Below are 17,657 nucleotides of genomic sequence, written 5' to 3' on the forward strand. Positions count from 1 at the left end.
TGCGTGTGTATATACACAATGGAATATTAGCCTTTAACAAGGAAGGAAATCCTGACACCTGCTGCGACATGGATGAACCTTGAGAACGTCATGCTCAGTGAAATAAGCCAGTCACGAAAGAACAAACACTGTGTCATTCCACTCATACGAGGTCCCTAGAGGAGTCAAATTCACAGAGACAGAAAGCAGGACGGTGGGTGCTGGGGTTGGGGGAGGGGGTGGGAGTTAGTGTTCAATGGGGCAGAATTCCAGTTTGGGAAGACGAGAAGTTTCTGGAGATAGATAGTGGTGATGGGTGCACAACAACGTGAGTGTACTGAACACACCGGACTGTGCGCTGACACACGGCCGTGACAGCAGAGCTCCTGCACGCGTGTGTCCTGAGGAGTTCGCGGCTGCTGCATGACACTGCCGTCCTCGGGGTTAAGCTGAGCTGGGCTCCCGCTCAGGACAGCACGTCACAGAAGTCCCCTGCGGTTCCTCATGAAACCCAGCCAAGCAGCCGAGCAGCTGTGAGGGCCTTTATGGAATTTGCATTCTTGCCACGCCTCTGCAAACAGCCGGGCCAGACCCACTTTGTCATCAAGAGTCTTTCTTTCAGATTCTTTCTGGTCAAGAGTGGGGAGGCGGTAGGGGAAAATCTGTGCTCAAATGGAAAGTGACGAATTGTCCGACTCTAGTTCTGCAGATCAGATAGCAACGCGGGCCGTTCTTATCCACAGACACGCACTGGGTCTGCCCAGCAGAGGAGCCGCCACAAGCCGGTCTTGGCTCTTGGCTCTGTTTGACTTGCGTCTCAACGCTCCCTATCCACAGACAAGTCCTTGCACTTTCCTTTCACCTGTTTGGAGCACTTTGCTGGTTTCTTCATGAATGAGTTAAATAAATCTTTAACACGTGTTTATTCTTTCTTAAAAAAGGATGTTGAATAAAATAATGGTCTTCTTTTAAAATAGTTTAATAGTCATCATTTAAATTAGGCTTTGGTGTGATTTTCCACATTTTATAGCTTTTCTCTAAATTTACATCTTGCAGAATCTATTATTAATTCATGAGCCAACCAGCTCCTCTATTATAAGCTGGGAGAGTGGGAGACATTCAGAAAGGGGGTCTGCCTGGTTCCGGGGAGCACCTTGGGCAGGAAGGGGCCCACCCTCCTCTCAGCTGGAGTCACCAGGTGCCAGGGAAGCAGAACACATCGCTAGTGCCCAGGGATCTGTGAGAGGGGCACACTGGGGGTGGGGGGCCCCAAAGCTGGGCAAGGGCCTCAGGCCCACCACCCAGCCATCAAACTGCCGTCTCAGCCTGGCTGCTCGGAGAAGCCCCAACCGGCTTCACCTAGAGCCGTGGTTCTCACTGGGAGTGGTTCCCTGGGGACACTTGGTGACATCAGGAAACAGTTTGGGTGGTCATGACTGGGGGATCATGACAGGGTGGGGGCCAGGGGTGCTGCTGGGGTGCACCACATGACAGGGGTGCACCACAGTGCACAGGATGGTCCCACAGAGAATGATCCAGCCCCAAGTACAGAGAAACAAAGAGAAGCAGGTTTTGGGGGGAAGACCAGAGGGTGGCGCCCCAGCCCCTGCAATGATGGCCGCGCTCTCCACAGTCTGACGGTCTTACACGGGGTGGGGGAGGCAGGGCGACTGCGGAGGGCACCTGTGGATCTGCATGGAGCAGATTGTGTCTGTAACGAAGCTGCTGTTACTAAAAATACACCCCACTCACCCCTGGCAGTCCCACCAACCCTGAGAGGAGGGCATGATCGCCCCACCGGCAAGTGGGGAAACTGAGGCCCGAGCAGGGCTGTCTGGCTCTGGTGTCGGCACCCCCCGCCGGCCCAGCTGAGGCTCGCTCTCTCCTCTGCTCACACATCTGGGGTAGAGAGCGAGACGTTCTTCAGCTGAGCCCTTGGCCCCACGGCTGATGGCGCTGGGTCTTGGGGCCTGTGGGGTCCGGGAAACTAGAGGTCCTCGTGGTGGGGACTCAGGTCCACACGCTGGGCCTGTCCGAACACCAGGAAGGTGCACAGCCCCAGGCTGCTGATGGCGGCCACCAGGTTGAACACAGATGTCCAGGAGCCGGTGGTCTCTATCAGGTAACCGCCCAGGCACACGCCCACGACACCTGCACCAGAGAGATGGGACAGGCGGGCTGAGTGACAGGCAGTCCCAAGGGCAGTGCCAGGGAGAGGAGCTGGATGGGGGGGCCTGGAGGAGAGGCCAGGGGGATGGCTGGAATGAGAGAAGCTGATTTCAGGGGTCCAAGCTGCCGGGCAGAGGGTCTCGGAGGGGCAGAGACCTCATGAGCCACCCAGGAAATCACCTACCTAATGGGTCCCTCAGTGTCCTCCACAGGGGACGGGGGCAGTGGGAGGGCCTGGGCCGGGGAATGAGTCCTGTCATCGTCATCTAGGCACTGGGCCCATGGGGACCCTGGACCAGGGTATTTGACTCACATCTGTGGGTCAGGTCGGGGCGGGGGGGTTTATGCGCCATCGGAGAAATGAACACTCTGCTCTCTCCCTGGGCCAGCTCTGGGGTCTGCGCTCTCCCCACACCGGCCTGACACCATGGAACCCCCTGAAGGTGTCAGGCCCAACCCTGCAGGGCCGGAGCAACTGGAAGGAATGGGAGGACACAGGGGTGGGGCGGCCAGGAGGCTCCCCAGGGCCTCTGGGCTTGACCCTCAAAGGCAGGGACCGCAGCGCACCTCTCACCTGCCAAGGCCCCAGCTGTGTTGGCCACACCTGTGAACAGGGCAGAGAGAGTAAGCACCAGTCAGAGGAGGCTGACCACGACCTGCCCACGGCTCAGCGGCCTGGAGGCAGCCCCTGGGGGCCCAGGGAGGGGCAGGGCTGGGGTGAGCAACACCCAGGCTGGGGGCAGCCGCCTCCTATCCAAACGGGGCTGGGGGCCTCACCAAACAGAAAGCCGGCACAAGACGGGGCCAGGTCCTGGATGTTAACAGAAATGCCACTGTGGGAAAGGGGAGAGGAGGCGGACAAGTGACCACGGGCAGCCGCCACCCTGCCAAGCCAGTGGTCAGTCCTCTGAGCACCTGGAGCCTGGAGACCATCAGGGGGCGCTCGGGACCCAGCCCAGCCGGGGCCTGCCCACCATGCCGGGGTGCTGGGCCATCCCAGGTCATCTGAGCCCACCCCAGTTCTACCGTCTCGGCCGTGACACAGCACAGGAACCCGCTCCCAGGATGAAACAAACAACAGGAAAACAAGCTTCCTTGAAGGCACACTCATTTGCTGTTCACTAATTTGAAAACATTAAATTGCCGATTCCCCAAGTTTTCCTAATTAAAGGTTACTGCTGCTGAGCAGATCGGGGAGGGAAAGACGCAGACGGAGGACACGCCTCACACGCTTGGAACAAAAGACGCTACTTGGAGATGGGCATTGCTTTCCCCAGTCCCTCCCCAGGTGAGATGTTTGTTTTTCAAATGGCCCAGGTTCACACCGGCTCAGACAACCCTTCGCCTCCGTGGCTCACCCGTGGGGACCAGCCATGCGCCCACCCTCCATGCGGCCCCTGAGCCAGGTGGCTTCTCCCTCACGCCCAGGATGAGCAGGGCCAGGGGTGCCTGCGGGCAGCAAGGGACGGCTTTGGTGGACAGGGTGCCCGGCTCTTACCTGTGGTTGAAGGTCTGAAGGCCGATGGAGGCCGACGCAAAGACCACAGACTTACAGAAGCTCGAGGTGTGGCCCAAACACAGGGCGAAAACGCCGGACAGGCCGAGGCCCATCACCTGTGGGAGCGACAGCTGGTGACGGGGAGGGGGAGCCATGCCAGCCAACAGGGCCCCTCCCCGGGGCTGCCGGGGTGCACTGAACAAGGGTGAGCGGGGCAAACCTCTCCCAGGCCAGGGGCTGCCCAGGGGATGTGTGGGACGAGGCTCCCTGATAAGCCAGCCCCGCTCGTCGGAGGTAAAGGGGAGCAGCCCTGTCCTACGAGAGCAAACCCAGGCCCAGAAATGGGTGCCGGAACTCCAAGGGGCAGAAAGCCCATGGACACAGCTCCGGGAAGGCCTCAGCTCAGCCAGACTGGCCCCCAGCACTGACCCAGGGCACCCTCCAGCCACCGTGCCACACTGGCCGCCTTCTGGGTCAGGTGATTTGGGGACACAACGCTCAGGTCCCAGGAAAAAAACAGGGATGTCCAGAGAGAGCCGTTCCCCGACCGTCCTACCTGCATGAACTTCCGCACGGTAATGGTTCTGTAACCTGAACAGAGGGGAGACCAGGAGACGTTCCCACTGGCCCACTTGCACTGACGCCCCTGACGCCCCTGGGTGGGGAGGGTGCTGGGGCAGTCCTACCTGCACAGCTGAGGAGAGGGAGTAGGGGAGAGGAGGGACGGGCGCCGGCTCAAGATGGGGTTTCCTGTATCGTGGGTGAGACCTGTGCACACGCGTGTGGGTGTGTGTGCGTGCATCTACTCTGCAGCCAGCGCGTGTGCACTTAGAGGGCTCCCACGGCTGAGGCCAGGCAGACACACTGGGACAGTTACAAATGTCCTTTCTTTGTGTTTCTGCAAATTTTCTAATTTTTCCACAATGAGCTCATGGTATTTTTGTAACTAGGAAAAGACTAGCACTTAAGGGGAGCATGCGTGTCTGGGAGAGCGCTGCCCTCGGGTCGTGTGCCCTCGGGTCCTGGGCCAGCACCTGACATGCGCGGCCCACCTCAGGCCCGCGACCTCTGGCCCCACCACGTGCCCTTTCCTGCTCTGAAGAGAATTCAGGGCTGGGTCCGGCCCCTAGGGGGGCTCCACAGTCACAGTAGGACTTGGGTCCTCTCACTGCACCCCAACCCCCCCTTAATGGGGAAACTGAGGCTGGGGGAGGTGACAGGCTCGAGGCAGTCATCAGCTGAGTCAGACAGGGAGCCAGGCTCCCACAGGCCCACCCCTGACAGGCTCTGAAGGGCGGGGGTCCCAGTCTCACAGCTTGGTCCTCAGGGGGCACGGCACCTTCCCATCACTGTAGCTGCACCTCCAGGGGGGGTGCCTCCCTGCCCTCCAAAAGTAAGGCAAGGCCGAGTGGGGTTCCCAGCCTGGCCCTGCCCCCAGGGCTCACCCTGATTGATGAGATGATCAGACAGAAACCCGCTGAACAGACTGGCGGGAATCGCCACCAGCCAGGGCACCACATTGAAGACCCAGCCCTGCAGGGAAAGAGGGAGGGAGGGACCCTCAGAGGTGGCCAGAGCCGGTACCCGGCCACCAGGGAGAGTGGCTGCCCATGCTCACCGCTGCCCAGTGGGGCTCTCCCCACCAGCAGACTGGGCCTCCTGGGGTCGGGGCCTCCCTTGCCCTAAGCCCTCCCCACCCTGGCCAAGCGCTGGGCCCACCAGCACTGTGTCCCCTGCAGACCGAATCTCCCTCACGTCTCCCCACACCCTGACAGGGCAGAGCTAGGGGACGCACCCCGCCCTGGGAATGTGCAGCTCAGGGGTCCTGGTCACCAGAGCCGGGCAGGTGGCTGGACAGCCTCAGTAGAGTGAGCCGAGCTGACTGCATCACAGCCCCTGCTTGGCACCTCCTCAGGAATGACCATCCACAGACTGGCTGGCCGGGCCCTAGGGTGGGGGCTCTGCCAGGGTGGCCGGATGTGGTCTGGATGTGAACACGGCAGCAGGACAGCACTGGGCCTTTCCAAGGTGCCCCAACCCCGGGCACCGGCCCTGCATGTGGTGAAGCCATGAACCTGTGTGGTGTCAGAACCATCACAGAGTCTGGTGGAACTAAGCGCCCATCTGCACGCCGGGCGCTGGCTTCATGGCGCCCTTCATCCTGCTCCAGCTGCCAGGTGGCCAACCCACCTTGGAGCTGGGGAATGTCTCCTTAAAGAAAGTCGGCAGCCAGGAGAGGAGGATGAAGAAGGAGCACGCCGAGGAGAGCTGGGAGAAGACGACTGCCCTGCAGGGCAGTGGGGGCGAGGCTCAGGTCCATGTGCCCCCAGCCCCGTCCCCGCACCAGAGGCTAAGAGTGGCCCCACCCCCGTGCAGCTGGTCTGAGCCCCAGGTCGTGCCCGTTCTGTGGTCAGGGGAGCATGCGAGGCCCGCCAGGGTCCAACCCCCCTCCTGACACCCCAGCCCCGTGCTGTGACCCCTCGGCAGGCCCGGCTCACCAGACAGAAGGCTTCCGGAAGAGCTGTCTCCAGGGAACTTTGGTGTGCCGGGACGTCGGCAAGCCTTGTGCCAAAACGCCCAGGGCCAGGAGGAGATCTGGAGGGAGCGAGGTGTTTCCATGTGAAAGCTGTTCAGAATCATGCAGGCCGGCGTCTGCTCTCTACAGACCGCTTACGGGGGTGGCTCCAGGGGGCCAGCACACCCTGCACCCCTGTGCGCCCTCCCTGGCTGTGCATCACCCTCTCTGCCAGCGTCTTAGGTCGGCAGCATTTGCCTCTGAGGGTCGACGTTTGTGTTGAGGGTTTCTCTCTCCATCCTTCCCCGTCCTCGAATCCCCCGGGCCCCTTCCTGCCATCTGAAGACACAACTGCCCCTGCAGACCGCCGTGCCTGGCCGACAGCTCTCCCAGTGAGTCTGCTTTCGCCCCAACGGAACTCTCAGGACGAACTAGGCCGAAACCAGGCTGAGAGCTCAGCGCGCAGGCATTTTTCCCGAAACTCTAGTCTAGGGGATTCTTTCTGCAGCCCAGGGCAGCCCCGGGTCCGCTGAGCTGGCATCCTCTGCGGAAGTTCCATGGCTGCTCCAGGCCCGGCCCCTCCCCGGGCAGTGGCGTTGGCCAGCAGTCGCCCACCCAGCCGTGGTTACCTTGTTCACTCAGCAGGTACCTGTACACGTAACACACCCACAGCAGGGTGAGCCCGCCAGAGAAATAGAAGACACTCTGCCAGCCGTACCAGTCCAGAAGCAGGGAGCCCACGGCCCCCGTCACCAGCGTCCTAGAACGACAGAGAGGAGTGTGGCCACGACCCTCGGCTTCACTCAGGGGAGGAGACGAGTGGAGAATCCCCACCCACGTGAGCTGAGTCTCTAAAAAGAAGGTATTTCTGTCGTCTATAAAGCAGCTGCTCAGAAGCCCCAGTATCAGCGTATTTTGTTAAGGATTACAAGCATTCAGGAGAGACTTAAGATGCCACGGGGCCAGGGTGGACACGGGCACAGCCATTTGGGTGTAACGTGGCACAGAGGCGGCTGCCAGGGGCTGCTGCTTCAGTTTCTTGCTTCTAGACCTTCAGTTGGCCTACAATTGTGATGTGGATCCTTTTAAACTAAAAAACGCAACAAGAAGCACATGTTGCCGACAACACACTGAGAGGAAACCTCCACTCTGTCCTCAGCTTCACGTCAGAGAGGGTGGGATTTCCAAGAGATTTCTAAATGCAAAATGACAGCAACCAAACTCAACCCCCTATCGTCCCAAATATGTCCTCGGCCCCCTCCTTGCTGCCCCATCTGCCGAGCTTCAGCCAGGAGACAGCAAAAGGGGACAAAAGAGATGAAAAGAAGCTCCTCCCCATGCAGGCCCGTGGGCCTGTAGGAGGTGGCCTTCCTCTCTGAGCCTCCCCTTCCCCACCTATGGGGTGGGCATGGCCTCTCCCTGGGCCTTGGGGAAACGGGCTTCCAGAGGAACAAGGAATCTTTCTCTGTGGGAGTGTGTCCCATGTCACTCATCTGAAGTTCACATCTCGCTGGTACCCTGGGTTTTTATTTGGGCAGCTCCTGGCTCACCCACAGGCACCCCCACCCTCTGAATTCTTGCCTAGACCTCGGCAGCAGTGAAGTCAGAGCCCTGAGCCTGGGGGATGGGAAGCCCCGGTAGGACAGTGGGACATCCTTCCACCCCGAGCGAGGTCTCAGCATGAGGGCGTGGAGCTGGGGGCGATGTGGGGAGGAGGGACACGGGGTGCCCACATCTGGGCTGTGACCTGTGAGCACAGGCCCCTCCCCCCCCGCTCTTTCCGCACATACTAAGGGGAGCTTGATGAAGCAGCCACTGCCCCAGCCCCTGTGCCAGAGCCCCAGAGCCTACGTCACCACCGCCAGCACCGGGGACAGAACACATACAGAGAGAAGTGCTCTGCACAGAGATGGGGAGCGGCAGCCAGCGCCTCCGGGAGCACAGAACCCGCCAGGCCCGTGTCACCCTGAGCCGCAGATGTTCCCACATGGCCTGTCCTGCCCAGACCTATGGCCGCTCTACCAGGGGCACCGCCTCTGCCTCCCCTGCCCTCCCAGGCCAGGACTTACCCGAACTGGGAGCCGGCCCCCACGGTGCTGTAGGTGAAGGCTCGCTCACTCTCCCGCACTTTCTGCGACAGCAGGCTGGTCAGCGCAGGGAAGTAAACGCCTGGAACAAGCAGAGAATGCAGAGGCCCCGCAGCCGCCTCCCCCAGCCAACACGCAGGTCCAGCGAGGGGCGAGAGCCAGGCTGGGAGGCTCCCCCGAGGCCCATCAATGATTATTCGGGCCTGGGGTGTCCTTCATGCCCACCTCACCGCCAAGGGCCCAACAGGGCTGGGCTTCTAGTGACACTTGACTAAGGAGATGCTCAGCTTGGGTGAGACGTGCACTCCAGGTCGCGATGCTGAACAGGTGGCGGGAAGACTCCTGCCACTGTCACACCAGCTTCCAGAGCCACACCAGCTCTAGAGTCCTCGCACTGACATGCACGTGTGCGCACACACATGACGTGTATGTGCATAAACACACACATCACACACTGATCACATTAGTGCACGCATCACACACACTCACGATCACACTGAGGCACACGGTCACACTCACCCACACTTGGACACACAGTGCACATACAACCAGTGAGACCTGAACAGCCCTGTGGAACCACAGTGCTGGTTCTTGGATGTGACACTGCCCTATAGCAACTCCAGATGTCACCACAGGGAGGCGGGGGAGGGAACACGGAACCTCCCTGTACGTTTCTTTGCAACTTCCTGTGAATCTATAGTTATTTCAAAATCTACTTAAAAAAAAACCCTGTCCTGGGCTCTGCAGCTCCTGCCTGTCACGCTGTGTTTTTCTGCTGAAGCACCCAGGGGAAGCTAAGAGGCCAGGGACCTGGGACAGGATATCGTCCTTGCCTTCCCATCGGGGACCCAGGCCCCTGCCCACATCAAGTGCCAGTCACCCAGGGTGACAGCTGCCCCTTGAGTCCCAGTCTGTCCCCCCTAATGGGCCATAGACCGGCTGTGAGAGAAGTCCTTTCGCCTCCCAGGAGGGTGGGGAGAAACAGCCCGAGCTGAGGGCCACCCAGCTAGGTGCCCAGAGAGCCAGCTGGGCATCATACAGCCCACCCCTGGGACCTTCATCTGTGGGACAGAGAGTATCAGCCACAGGCTACGTGAGGAGCAAGTGGGGTGGACTCACAGGAGCACAGGAGCCAGAATGCTCAGACCACCAGGACCACCCATGGGCCAGACTGGTGGGGCTGGTCAGAAAACAGGCAGAGGCCAATTCCAGGAGATCTGGGGTCCTGGGGGCACAGGCTGGAAGCAGGCCCATGCCCTGCCCCAGGCTCTTGGGGGCTGGGTAACTGGGGCTCCCTTCCAGAGTGGGTGGGGAGATGTGCTGAGGAAGGGGCCCAGACTCCACCCACTCGGATCACATCCAGGTCATGGATGCTGTCGATGCCATGCTGGTACAGGGCAGGAGTTCAGAAGGCTATCCTGTTCCCACAAAGGTGGGCTGTGTACTACCTGCCACCAGCTCACCTGGGCCACCGGGGGTCTTTGGGGGCCTCTCTCCAGAAGTATAATGTCCCCAAAGCATGGCAGCCAGAGGTCTTAGGAAACCTGCATCCCCTCAGCCTGCTGGCCTGGCCAGAGGGGGTGTGGCCTCTGCCTGGCAACACACAGAAACTCTGCACGTCCCCACCGTGCCACCCGGTGGCATTGACAGTTATCACGTAGCAACCTGGCTGCCACCCAGCTCCCTGGAGTAGACTTTTTGGCAGAGGAGGACATGTGACATCAGAACGTGCCAGACTTTGAAGTCTTTCCAGAAAATGGAAAGTGCTTCAGGTGCCAAGTCATCATAGCACAAACAAACCGGCCCAGGGCAGGGAAGTGCGGACGGGACAGCACCCTCCACCAGGGACTGCACTCCCACTGCCCACAAGGACAGCCACCCCCCCGCCAGGCTGGAGGGCCCCAGGACCTGCTCAGCAACGGCCCTGAGGTATTGATACATCTGCTCTGATTTAAGGCAAAGTTGAAGGCACACCACACTCAGGAGCACACACGAGTACATGTATGAGTGCACACGTGCACTCACCTGCATGAACATGCACACATGCACACGTCTACACATACACATGTACAGGTGCACCCATACGTTCACTCCCCTGCATGAACACACACATGCACTTGTCCACAAACAGGTACACCTGCACATGCACACACATGTGCACACACCTGCACAAACACGCACACAATGTGTACGCACATACACATGCCCGCATGCACATACATGTGTACACACGGTGCGCCCACCTGCATGAACACACACATGCACACGTCCACACATACACATGCACACATGCACATGCATGTGTACACACACATGCACCCACATGTTCACCCATCTGCATGAACACACATGCACTCATTCACACACACACAGGTACACATGCACATGCACACACGTGCACACACTCCCCCTGCTCTACCGTGCCTGGGACCAGAGAGTGAAATGCTGGCAGCATGAGGGAGCCACCCAAGGCACCCCTACCTTGGAGCAAGCCCGTGAGGATGCGAGAGAAGGTCATAAAGACGAGGTGGGTGCTGCCAAGGTGGGCGAGCAGTGGGGTGGCCGCGGTGATCAAGCCCCAGGCAGAGGCTGACAGCAGGATGACCTTCTCACCCCCGATCCTAAAGGGGGGACAGGAGCACGGTGATGGGAGAGCTGTGCGGCCAGGCTGATGGGCTGGACCAGAAGGTCCTGCCCTGGAGGAACCCGGGGTGGAGAGCCTGCACCATCACTCGCTCAGAGCAGCCCTCCAGGGTGGGTGGTGCTGCCACATCCCCCTCTGCAGAGGAGGCCGCAGTGAGACCACAGGGTCCAGCCTGGTCCGTCTGTCCCCACAAGCTGCCTCACTGGGATGCCGGGTGCTCCTCAGGGTGCTGAGCACCCCAAGGGGAGCTGTGCTGGCCCCCTGACCACCTCCCAGGTGAACCTCAGGTCTCCCAGCTCAGGTCTTCCTCTGGGTGGGGCCTCTCCCACATTCATTTCCCAGGAGCTGCCTTGCCCTGTGCGGCAGCAGGGCCCACCCTCCCCCGAGAGCAGCCCCCAGCCCTGCAGGGAGAGGGGGTTACCTGTCCCCCAGATGGCCGCCCACGACCTGAGTCAGGCAGTAGCCCCAGAAGAAGCTGCTGAGCACGATGCCGGCCTCCTTCTTGTTCCAGCCGAAGTCCTGGCTCATGGAGACGGAGCAGACGGGCATGCTGACGCGGGCACAGTACAGCAGGCACGTGCCCAGCAGCAGTGCCCCCGTCCATGCCTGGCACTCGGGCCTGCAGTAGGGGAGAAGCCGGGTCAGGCCAGGAGAGAAGGAGCCCTCCTCCATGCAGGTCGGGAAGAGGCAGCTGGGCCCCCTCTCGATGTCTAAACGCTCCTGCTGCTGACTCCTTGGAGAACACAGCAGATTCTGGAAATGAGGCACGATATCGCTCGTAACTGCAGAGGTTCCTCGGAGAACACAGCAGATTCTGGAAATGATGCACGACATCACTCATAACGGCAGAGGTGGGAACAGTCCAAAAGGCCAGCCACAGGGCGGGTTACATAAGCCACGGCTTAGGGATGCTGCCCTCCAGGACCAGCGGCCAGGACCCAAGCACTCGGTTTCTCATGGACCAAGGGGGTCCAGGAAGGCAACCAGGCCGGAACTGACAGCTCATAACCCACCAAGAGAGCATCGGGCTGGGCAAGAGGGAGGGTCTCGTGACTGGGTGGAACCAGCACTGTGGGCCCCTACAGGGTCCCCAGGAAACCTGGGTCTGCCCGGCAGAGGACCTGGGGGCAAGTGGTGCTGGGCGGCCAGCAAGGACACAGCGCCAGGGGGGCGGTTGGCCCCTCGGAGGAACCCGGGCAGGGGTGAGGCAGCCCTGGCAGCCTAGGAAGGTCACCAGACAAATGTCCATAGAGGGACGGTCCACAAAACTCCTGGCCGGTGCTCCTCGACGTCAGTCACCAAAACCAAGGGAAGTCAGAAACCGCACAGCCAGGAGGAGCCCAGGAGACACGGCGACTCAGGGTCTGTGGGACCCTGGGTGTGGTCCTGGGACATCGGGGGAACTGCAGAAATCTGAACAGTCCCATGCCGGTATCGGTTCACTGATGGTACAAACGCAGGGCACTAATCTAAGACGTGAATGGGGAGGCTGGTGTGAGCATATGGGGACTCTACTACCCTCACAGTGATTCTATAAATCTAGAACTCTTCTAAAAGACAAAGCTTATTTTTAAGAAGTGAAGAAGAGAGAGAAGGAGCCTCGAGCACTGTCTGTGCAGGTGAGAGATCCAGTGGGGGAGGTGCATGGGGGGATGGCCTGGGGGAGGGGGCAGCACTAGAGAAATTCGATGTCTGTGTGCAATGGGGACGGCGACTGGGGGCAGCTGGTCAGGAGAGCAGGAGGCCTACAGTGGCCCCAGCGGGGGACTTGGTGTCCTGCTGCCCCTGGACTTGCTCCTTGGCTGGGGTGCAGGTACAGGTGGCTGGGTTCTCCCCGGGGCTGTGGGGTGCCGCAGGGAGGAAGCTCAGGCTGTGAGAAAGACACAGGCAGGGGGTCCAAGCCTGGGGGCCCAAGGCCTGGCCAGGCTGGATGAAGGGGGCCAAGGCGTTGGCACCGTCAAGCCTTGAGGAGGTCACTGGGGAGGAGAAGGTCAAGGGTGAGAGGCCAGGGCGCCAGATGGACGGCCCATGTGGACATCAAAGTCACCCAGGAAAATGGCAGGATTCATCCAGGAGAGGAAGGCAGGGGCCGTGAGCCAGAAACCAAAAGGCAGGAAGGGGTGTCCAGGAGAGGAGGCCGCTGGAGCCTCAGAGGGCAGTTTGTAGAGCAGAGCAGGGAAGAATGTCTTTCACCTGGCAGATGAGGGGGACACTGGAGTCTCTCCCTTGCTCCCCAAACCCCTGTTCAGATCTCTGTCTGGATCTGGCGGGAGGCTGCCCTGGTGGGGATCTGCCAGAGAACAGTGAGGGGCCGGGGGAAGTGGAAGCTTGGATTCAATCTGCGGTGGACACATGGGCACGTTTCCAGCCCACCAACCCTTTCTAAGCGCAGCCTGCAAGGCCGACTCAGGAGAACAGGCCAGGAGCACCCGTGAGAGGGCTGGGGTCCTTGCCTGGATGCCTTCCGGGGGATAGGAGACCTCCGAGGCCCTGAGGGTGGCTTCATGCCTCAAGGTATTGCCGGCTGGCCTGGAGCCAGCGGGCAGCACACATGCCAGGAGCCTGATAAATGGGCGCGACAAAATGTGTGCGCTATCACGAAGGCAGCACCCAACCCAGAACCGGCCTGTCTTGCCAAAAGAGCGGCCTGCAGCGAGTCGAGGCTGTGCCCACAGCCCAGTGCCCTCCTGCCAGCAGGGTGGACCACTAGCCACTGGAGCTGGGTGGAAACGGTGGGGCCAGAAGGTGCTGCTGGCTGGGGAGCTTTCCAGGGGAGCGTGGTTTGGTTCAGGGCCCCGTGCCACTCTAGGGCAATTGCAGCAGCCACGGCCTGCCCACGCCTGGCTGTGGATGGGCCTGGGGCACATGGGACGAGTCGCCCGGCTGCCCCAAGCCTCAGTTTCCTCAGGAGAGACGGGCTATGCCCATGACGCTTGCCTCCCTCACAGTCAGTAAACAGCAGGGTGACCCGCAAGTTTCCACTGCCCCAACAAGGAGCCATTGTGACCGGCCACCTCCTCTGGCCGGCATCTCCACACGAGTCCACTTTCCCTTTGCAAACCACAGTGTACTTTTCCAGTCGGGGAGTGAGATGGGGAGGCTGCAGTTCCCCCACTGTCTTGGGCCTGCTGAGGGACGTCACCATGGGGGCCCCAGGGCCACACACCTCCAGCTGTGCCCTCCACAGCCAAGGAATCTGCTCTGGGGTCCTGCAGTCCCACCAGCTGAGACAAGCTGATTCAAGGTTCGAGACCACCACTTATGGGTTTAGAGTGAATGAGTCCAAGTTCCAAACAGCCCGGCCTACTGTCCCCCAACAGATCCACATTTGCAGACCCTTGGGGCTCAGGCACCTGCCTCCTCCAGGGTTCCAAACATGAGGATGCAGTCCCCAACTTCTCCCCAAAGCTCATCCCTGGGACTTGACGAAGCTTGCCTGGCGAGATCCCCGCACCAATCCACCCTCCTGGCCCCTGTTTCCATCCCAAGCACTGCAGGCCTGTAGGGGACATTGCTCCTTTTGAGCGAACACTCCCACCAGGCTTCCTAGGGAAGCACAGAGCAACAAAGTCCAAACTGCCTGCCAAAATCAGTCTAGTCGGCTGGCCTGCGGCCACCCAGAGGGAGCTGGCAGAGCCCCCCCATGGGCGTGCCTGCTGCTCAGACCTGCCGTGGCCTCTAGACACCGTCCTGGGTGACCCATACAGGCCCACGGTTTTCTGTGCCCTGCACACAAGCACATGTGTGCACGGCTCTGTTTCTCAGGCCTCAGTGCACGAGGAAAGCAGCAGGGGCGTGGGGGCGAGGCTTTTGCCTTCCCACGAGCAGCCACAGTCCAAAGGTGCCTTTAAAAGGGAGCTTTATCTCTTTATGCGGTCAAAGCAGTGGAGGGTCGCCTGCCTGTAGACGGGACCACGCCCCCACCCGCCGACCCCTCCCGCAGGTGCACCCTCTCCATGACCCTGAGAGCCTGGCCCTGTTTGCTGCCTGGTGGGAAGTCCAGTTAGAAACAATGGAAGGCCAGCTGAGACCAACCCGCTCTGGAAGGTCGGCAGGGTACTGAGAATACGGTGCTGCCCCCCGGCCTCCTCATGGCCACGAGAGGTCAAGAAAGGCCCATCAGGTCCCAGGCAACCAGTCCACTCTGAGCTTAAGGCGCTGGCACGGAAGCTCCCTCAGGAGCTGCGTGGGGCAAGGTGCTGTCTGCTTCCTCCCTGGGCCCTGGAGGCCCCCACAGCCCCATCCCTGAGCTGGTAGGGCAGTGCCAGCTAGGCGGGCAAAGGGACTTCCTTCACAGCTGTTGAGGACACAGAACAAGGAAGTCTGGCTGGAGAGGGCGACCCAGACACAGCCAGCTGCCCGAGGACTGATTAGGACGTCAGAACCAGAATCCTCAATCCTGTGGATGGGCTGGTGGAACACAGAAGGCTACAGCAGGATTGGTCAGGAAGGGCCTGAAAGGCTTCACCCCGCCCACTTGGATGGGCCTGATCCTCAGGTCAGTGCCCCCAGCTCATCATGATGCTTCCTGTGAACCTTCTAGAACCTTCTGCTTCCTGCCAACAGCCGCTGTGCAGGAGAAGCATTCATGGCTGAGCAAATAGGTGGTCACATGGCCCCTCGATTCAGAAAAGGGAAATGTGCCGGTGCCACAGGCCAGGAGGGCAGCAAGCCAGAGAACGCGCGCGTCCAAGGCTGCCGGCCGCCCCCACACTGGGGTGTGGCTGAACAGCGGCCCTGCCTTCTGGGCTGCCCGAAGAGTGGACACTGCTCGTTCAGGCAGTGGGCACGCAGAGCTGGCAGCAATAAACAGTAGCGCTTGTTACGATCAGTATTATTATCATCCACTCAGGGGTGAGAACAACCTTCTCCTGGATGAGCCCTACTCCACCCAGGATCCCACAGGCCCCTCCAAAACTCCAGCTACCTCATGGGCCAACGTCCCGGAAGGCTGCAAGTGCTCCTTTCTAAAACGAGCAGGGAGGGGAGTAGTTAAGGCAAAGCCAACCCAGAGACATTAAAATATAACCTGAGAGGGAAGTTTGCAGAATGCTCTATGGCCCTGGGCCACAACCCTCAGCCCAGCTGGCCTGCCACCTGGGTCGGGCTCAGAGCAAGGCCGTGCCTTAGTAACCATCAGGGTGGGGAGGGAGGAAGTGAGTGAGAGCAGGCTGCAGGGCGCTCCCTGATTCAGGCATACCCCATGGTACAGCCTTCCCTGCTCTAAGGGGCAGCTGGCGGGGAGACTGGGCCAGGGCTGAGATTCGAGCTTGGTGGCTCCCACTCTCGCCCCTGCTCGCCTGCCCAGCCCCGTGGGAGCCTTCCAGCTTCTTTTGAAAGTCAGCCTCTCTCTGTCTTCCTTACTAGCTTTGCCTTCATCTGGGCCCCAACATCGGGAGACTGTGCTGGGAGGCAGGACAGGACGGTGCCATCGTCATTCAGGCAGCAGGGGCTGGCCCCAGAGAGCAGGTTCCCCGGGGACTCAGAGCTGGAGCTGGGCTGGCCCTGCAATCACAGCGTGACGTTGGGCCCGGGGCCACAGGCCACAGAACCAGATCAAGCGCTGAGCCATAGGTGGTCTGGGGGCTCCTCTCGAGTTCCCATCTCGTTCCCGTTGCTATGTGTGTCACATCCGTGAGCAGAGTCCCTACCCCGAGGCCTTCTGCACTTGACAGTGGACAGTGGAAACAGAACATGGAAAGGAGTGGCAGACCTGCCTGGACCCTTCCTCCTGCACCACTGACTTCCTCCATGGGGACCCTGTCCACATTACACAACTGGAATGTGGTGGCAGGACTCACTCATCCGGCTGCAGCGTCCAGCGTGTGCCCCCTGACCAGTCCCCTGACTGCCCTGTTGGGTGACCCTGCACTGCTACTCCTCCTCAGGTGTGTGGTCACCACTGGGGTTTCAAGCCTGTAAATGGGTGTAGTCCTACCTGGCAGGGTCAGTTCCAGGATGCAGGGCTGTGCCTGTGAGCCATCCCTCCTCACTGTCTGGGACAATGCTCCCTCCCCCAGACAGAACTCCCAGGATGTCCCCTGCCTGCACCACTCCCAGGACCCCAGCTGGCCTGGAGAGGGCTGGGGGGTACTCACGGCCCTGGGACTGGAGCAAAGGGAGGGCAGTAGGGGTACTTGTGTGCTCCTTCCTGCCTCCAGCCCGGGAGCGCCCGGCACGCAGCCCCACAGACAGTGGAGAGTCTCCCACAGGTCGCGCTGCTCCCTCCCCGACAGACAACCTCGTCCCCGCGGCCCCACCTGGACCACTGGGTGTCCTGGGCCGCGTCTCTGCGGGCCTCGGCCGGGGGCGGCTGCATCGGGCGCGCACGTACGCGGGCGCAGCGTGTCCGGAGCCGGCTCCCGGCCGGGCCGACCCACGCGGGCAGCGCCGCCCAAGGCCACGTGTCAGTCCCAGCGGCGCTTCCGTCCGGCGCTCCCAGGACGTGTCTCCCCCGGACGGCCACCGCGGCGGGCGGGGCGGGGCGCGCCACTCGGGTCCCCGCCCCGCGGACGTCCCTGGGGAGGCCGGGCCTCGCGCGCCCGCAGCACGGTAGTCAGACCTCGGCTCGGCCCTCCCGGCTGCTCCTGGAGCTCGCAGACGGCCCGCCCGGATGGCGCTGGGGCTTCTCCTGCAGCGGGCGGGATGGATGGGGCTTTGGGGTGGCTGGGTCGAGCGGTGCAATCCTGGACTCAGTGTGCCCGCGCTGGCCTTGGACACGTTGCTGAGCCGGGAGCCTGAGTGCCCCACCTACAAATCGGGGGA

The 17,657-nt window shown here is 61.1% G+C and overlaps 1 protein-coding gene across 3 annotated transcripts; it reads right to left on the bottom strand.

Annotated features, from left to right (window-relative positions):
- Positions 1–1,486: 1,486 nt before the first annotated feature.
- Positions 1,487–17,239, bottom strand: SLC17A9 (solute carrier family 17 member 9). 3 transcript variants are annotated; one of them, XM_058562314.1, is made up of 13 exons: positions 17,153–17,239; positions 11,314–11,511; positions 10,730–10,869; positions 8,231–8,330; positions 6,791–6,921; positions 6,145–6,241; positions 5,837–5,933; positions 5,092–5,179; positions 4,203–4,237; positions 3,647–3,762; positions 2,926–2,981; positions 2,723–2,752; positions 1,883–2,130 (listed from the first exon to the last, which is right to left on the bottom strand). In XM_058562314.1, exons 1-13 carry the CDS (start codon positions 17,209–17,211, stop codon positions 1,967–1,969), a joined length of 1,311 nt encoding a protein of 436 aa, XP_058418297.1. In that variant the 5' UTR covers positions 17,212–17,239; the 3' UTR covers positions 1,883–1,966. The 3 variants fall into 3 exon arrangements, 2 of the variants coding, with proteins under 2 accessions (XP_058418296.1, XP_058418297.1); XR_009222868.1 differs by having other exon boundaries at positions 2,050–2,130; positions 2,462–2,752; XM_058562313.1 differs by lacking the exon at positions 2,926–2,981 and having other exon boundaries at positions 1,487–2,130.
- Positions 17,240–17,657: the final 418 nt, after the last annotated feature.

The sequence above is a fragment of the Diceros bicornis genome, chromosome 19, assembly GCF_020826845.1.
Source record: "Diceros bicornis minor isolate mBicDic1 chromosome 19, mDicBic1.mat.cur, whole genome shotgun sequence".
NCBI lineage: Eukaryota > Metazoa > Chordata > Mammalia > Perissodactyla > Rhinocerotidae > Diceros > Diceros bicornis.

Excerpts from the sequence above, each read along its gene's own strand:
- SLC17A9 (XM_058562313.1), bottom strand. The coding sequence starts at position 17,211 with ATGCAGCCGCCCCCGGCCGAGGCCCGCAGAGACGCGGCCCAGGACACC. Across the intron at positions 4,238-5,091 it reads TGATCATCTCATCAATCAGG|GTTACAGAACCATTACCGTG; the intron begins GTGAGCCCTGGG and ends CCCTCTGTTCAG. Across the intron at positions 2,753-3,646 it reads CTTCAGACCTTCAACCACAG|GTGTGGCCAACACAGCTGGG; the intron begins GTAAGAGCCGGG and ends CCCTGTTCACAG.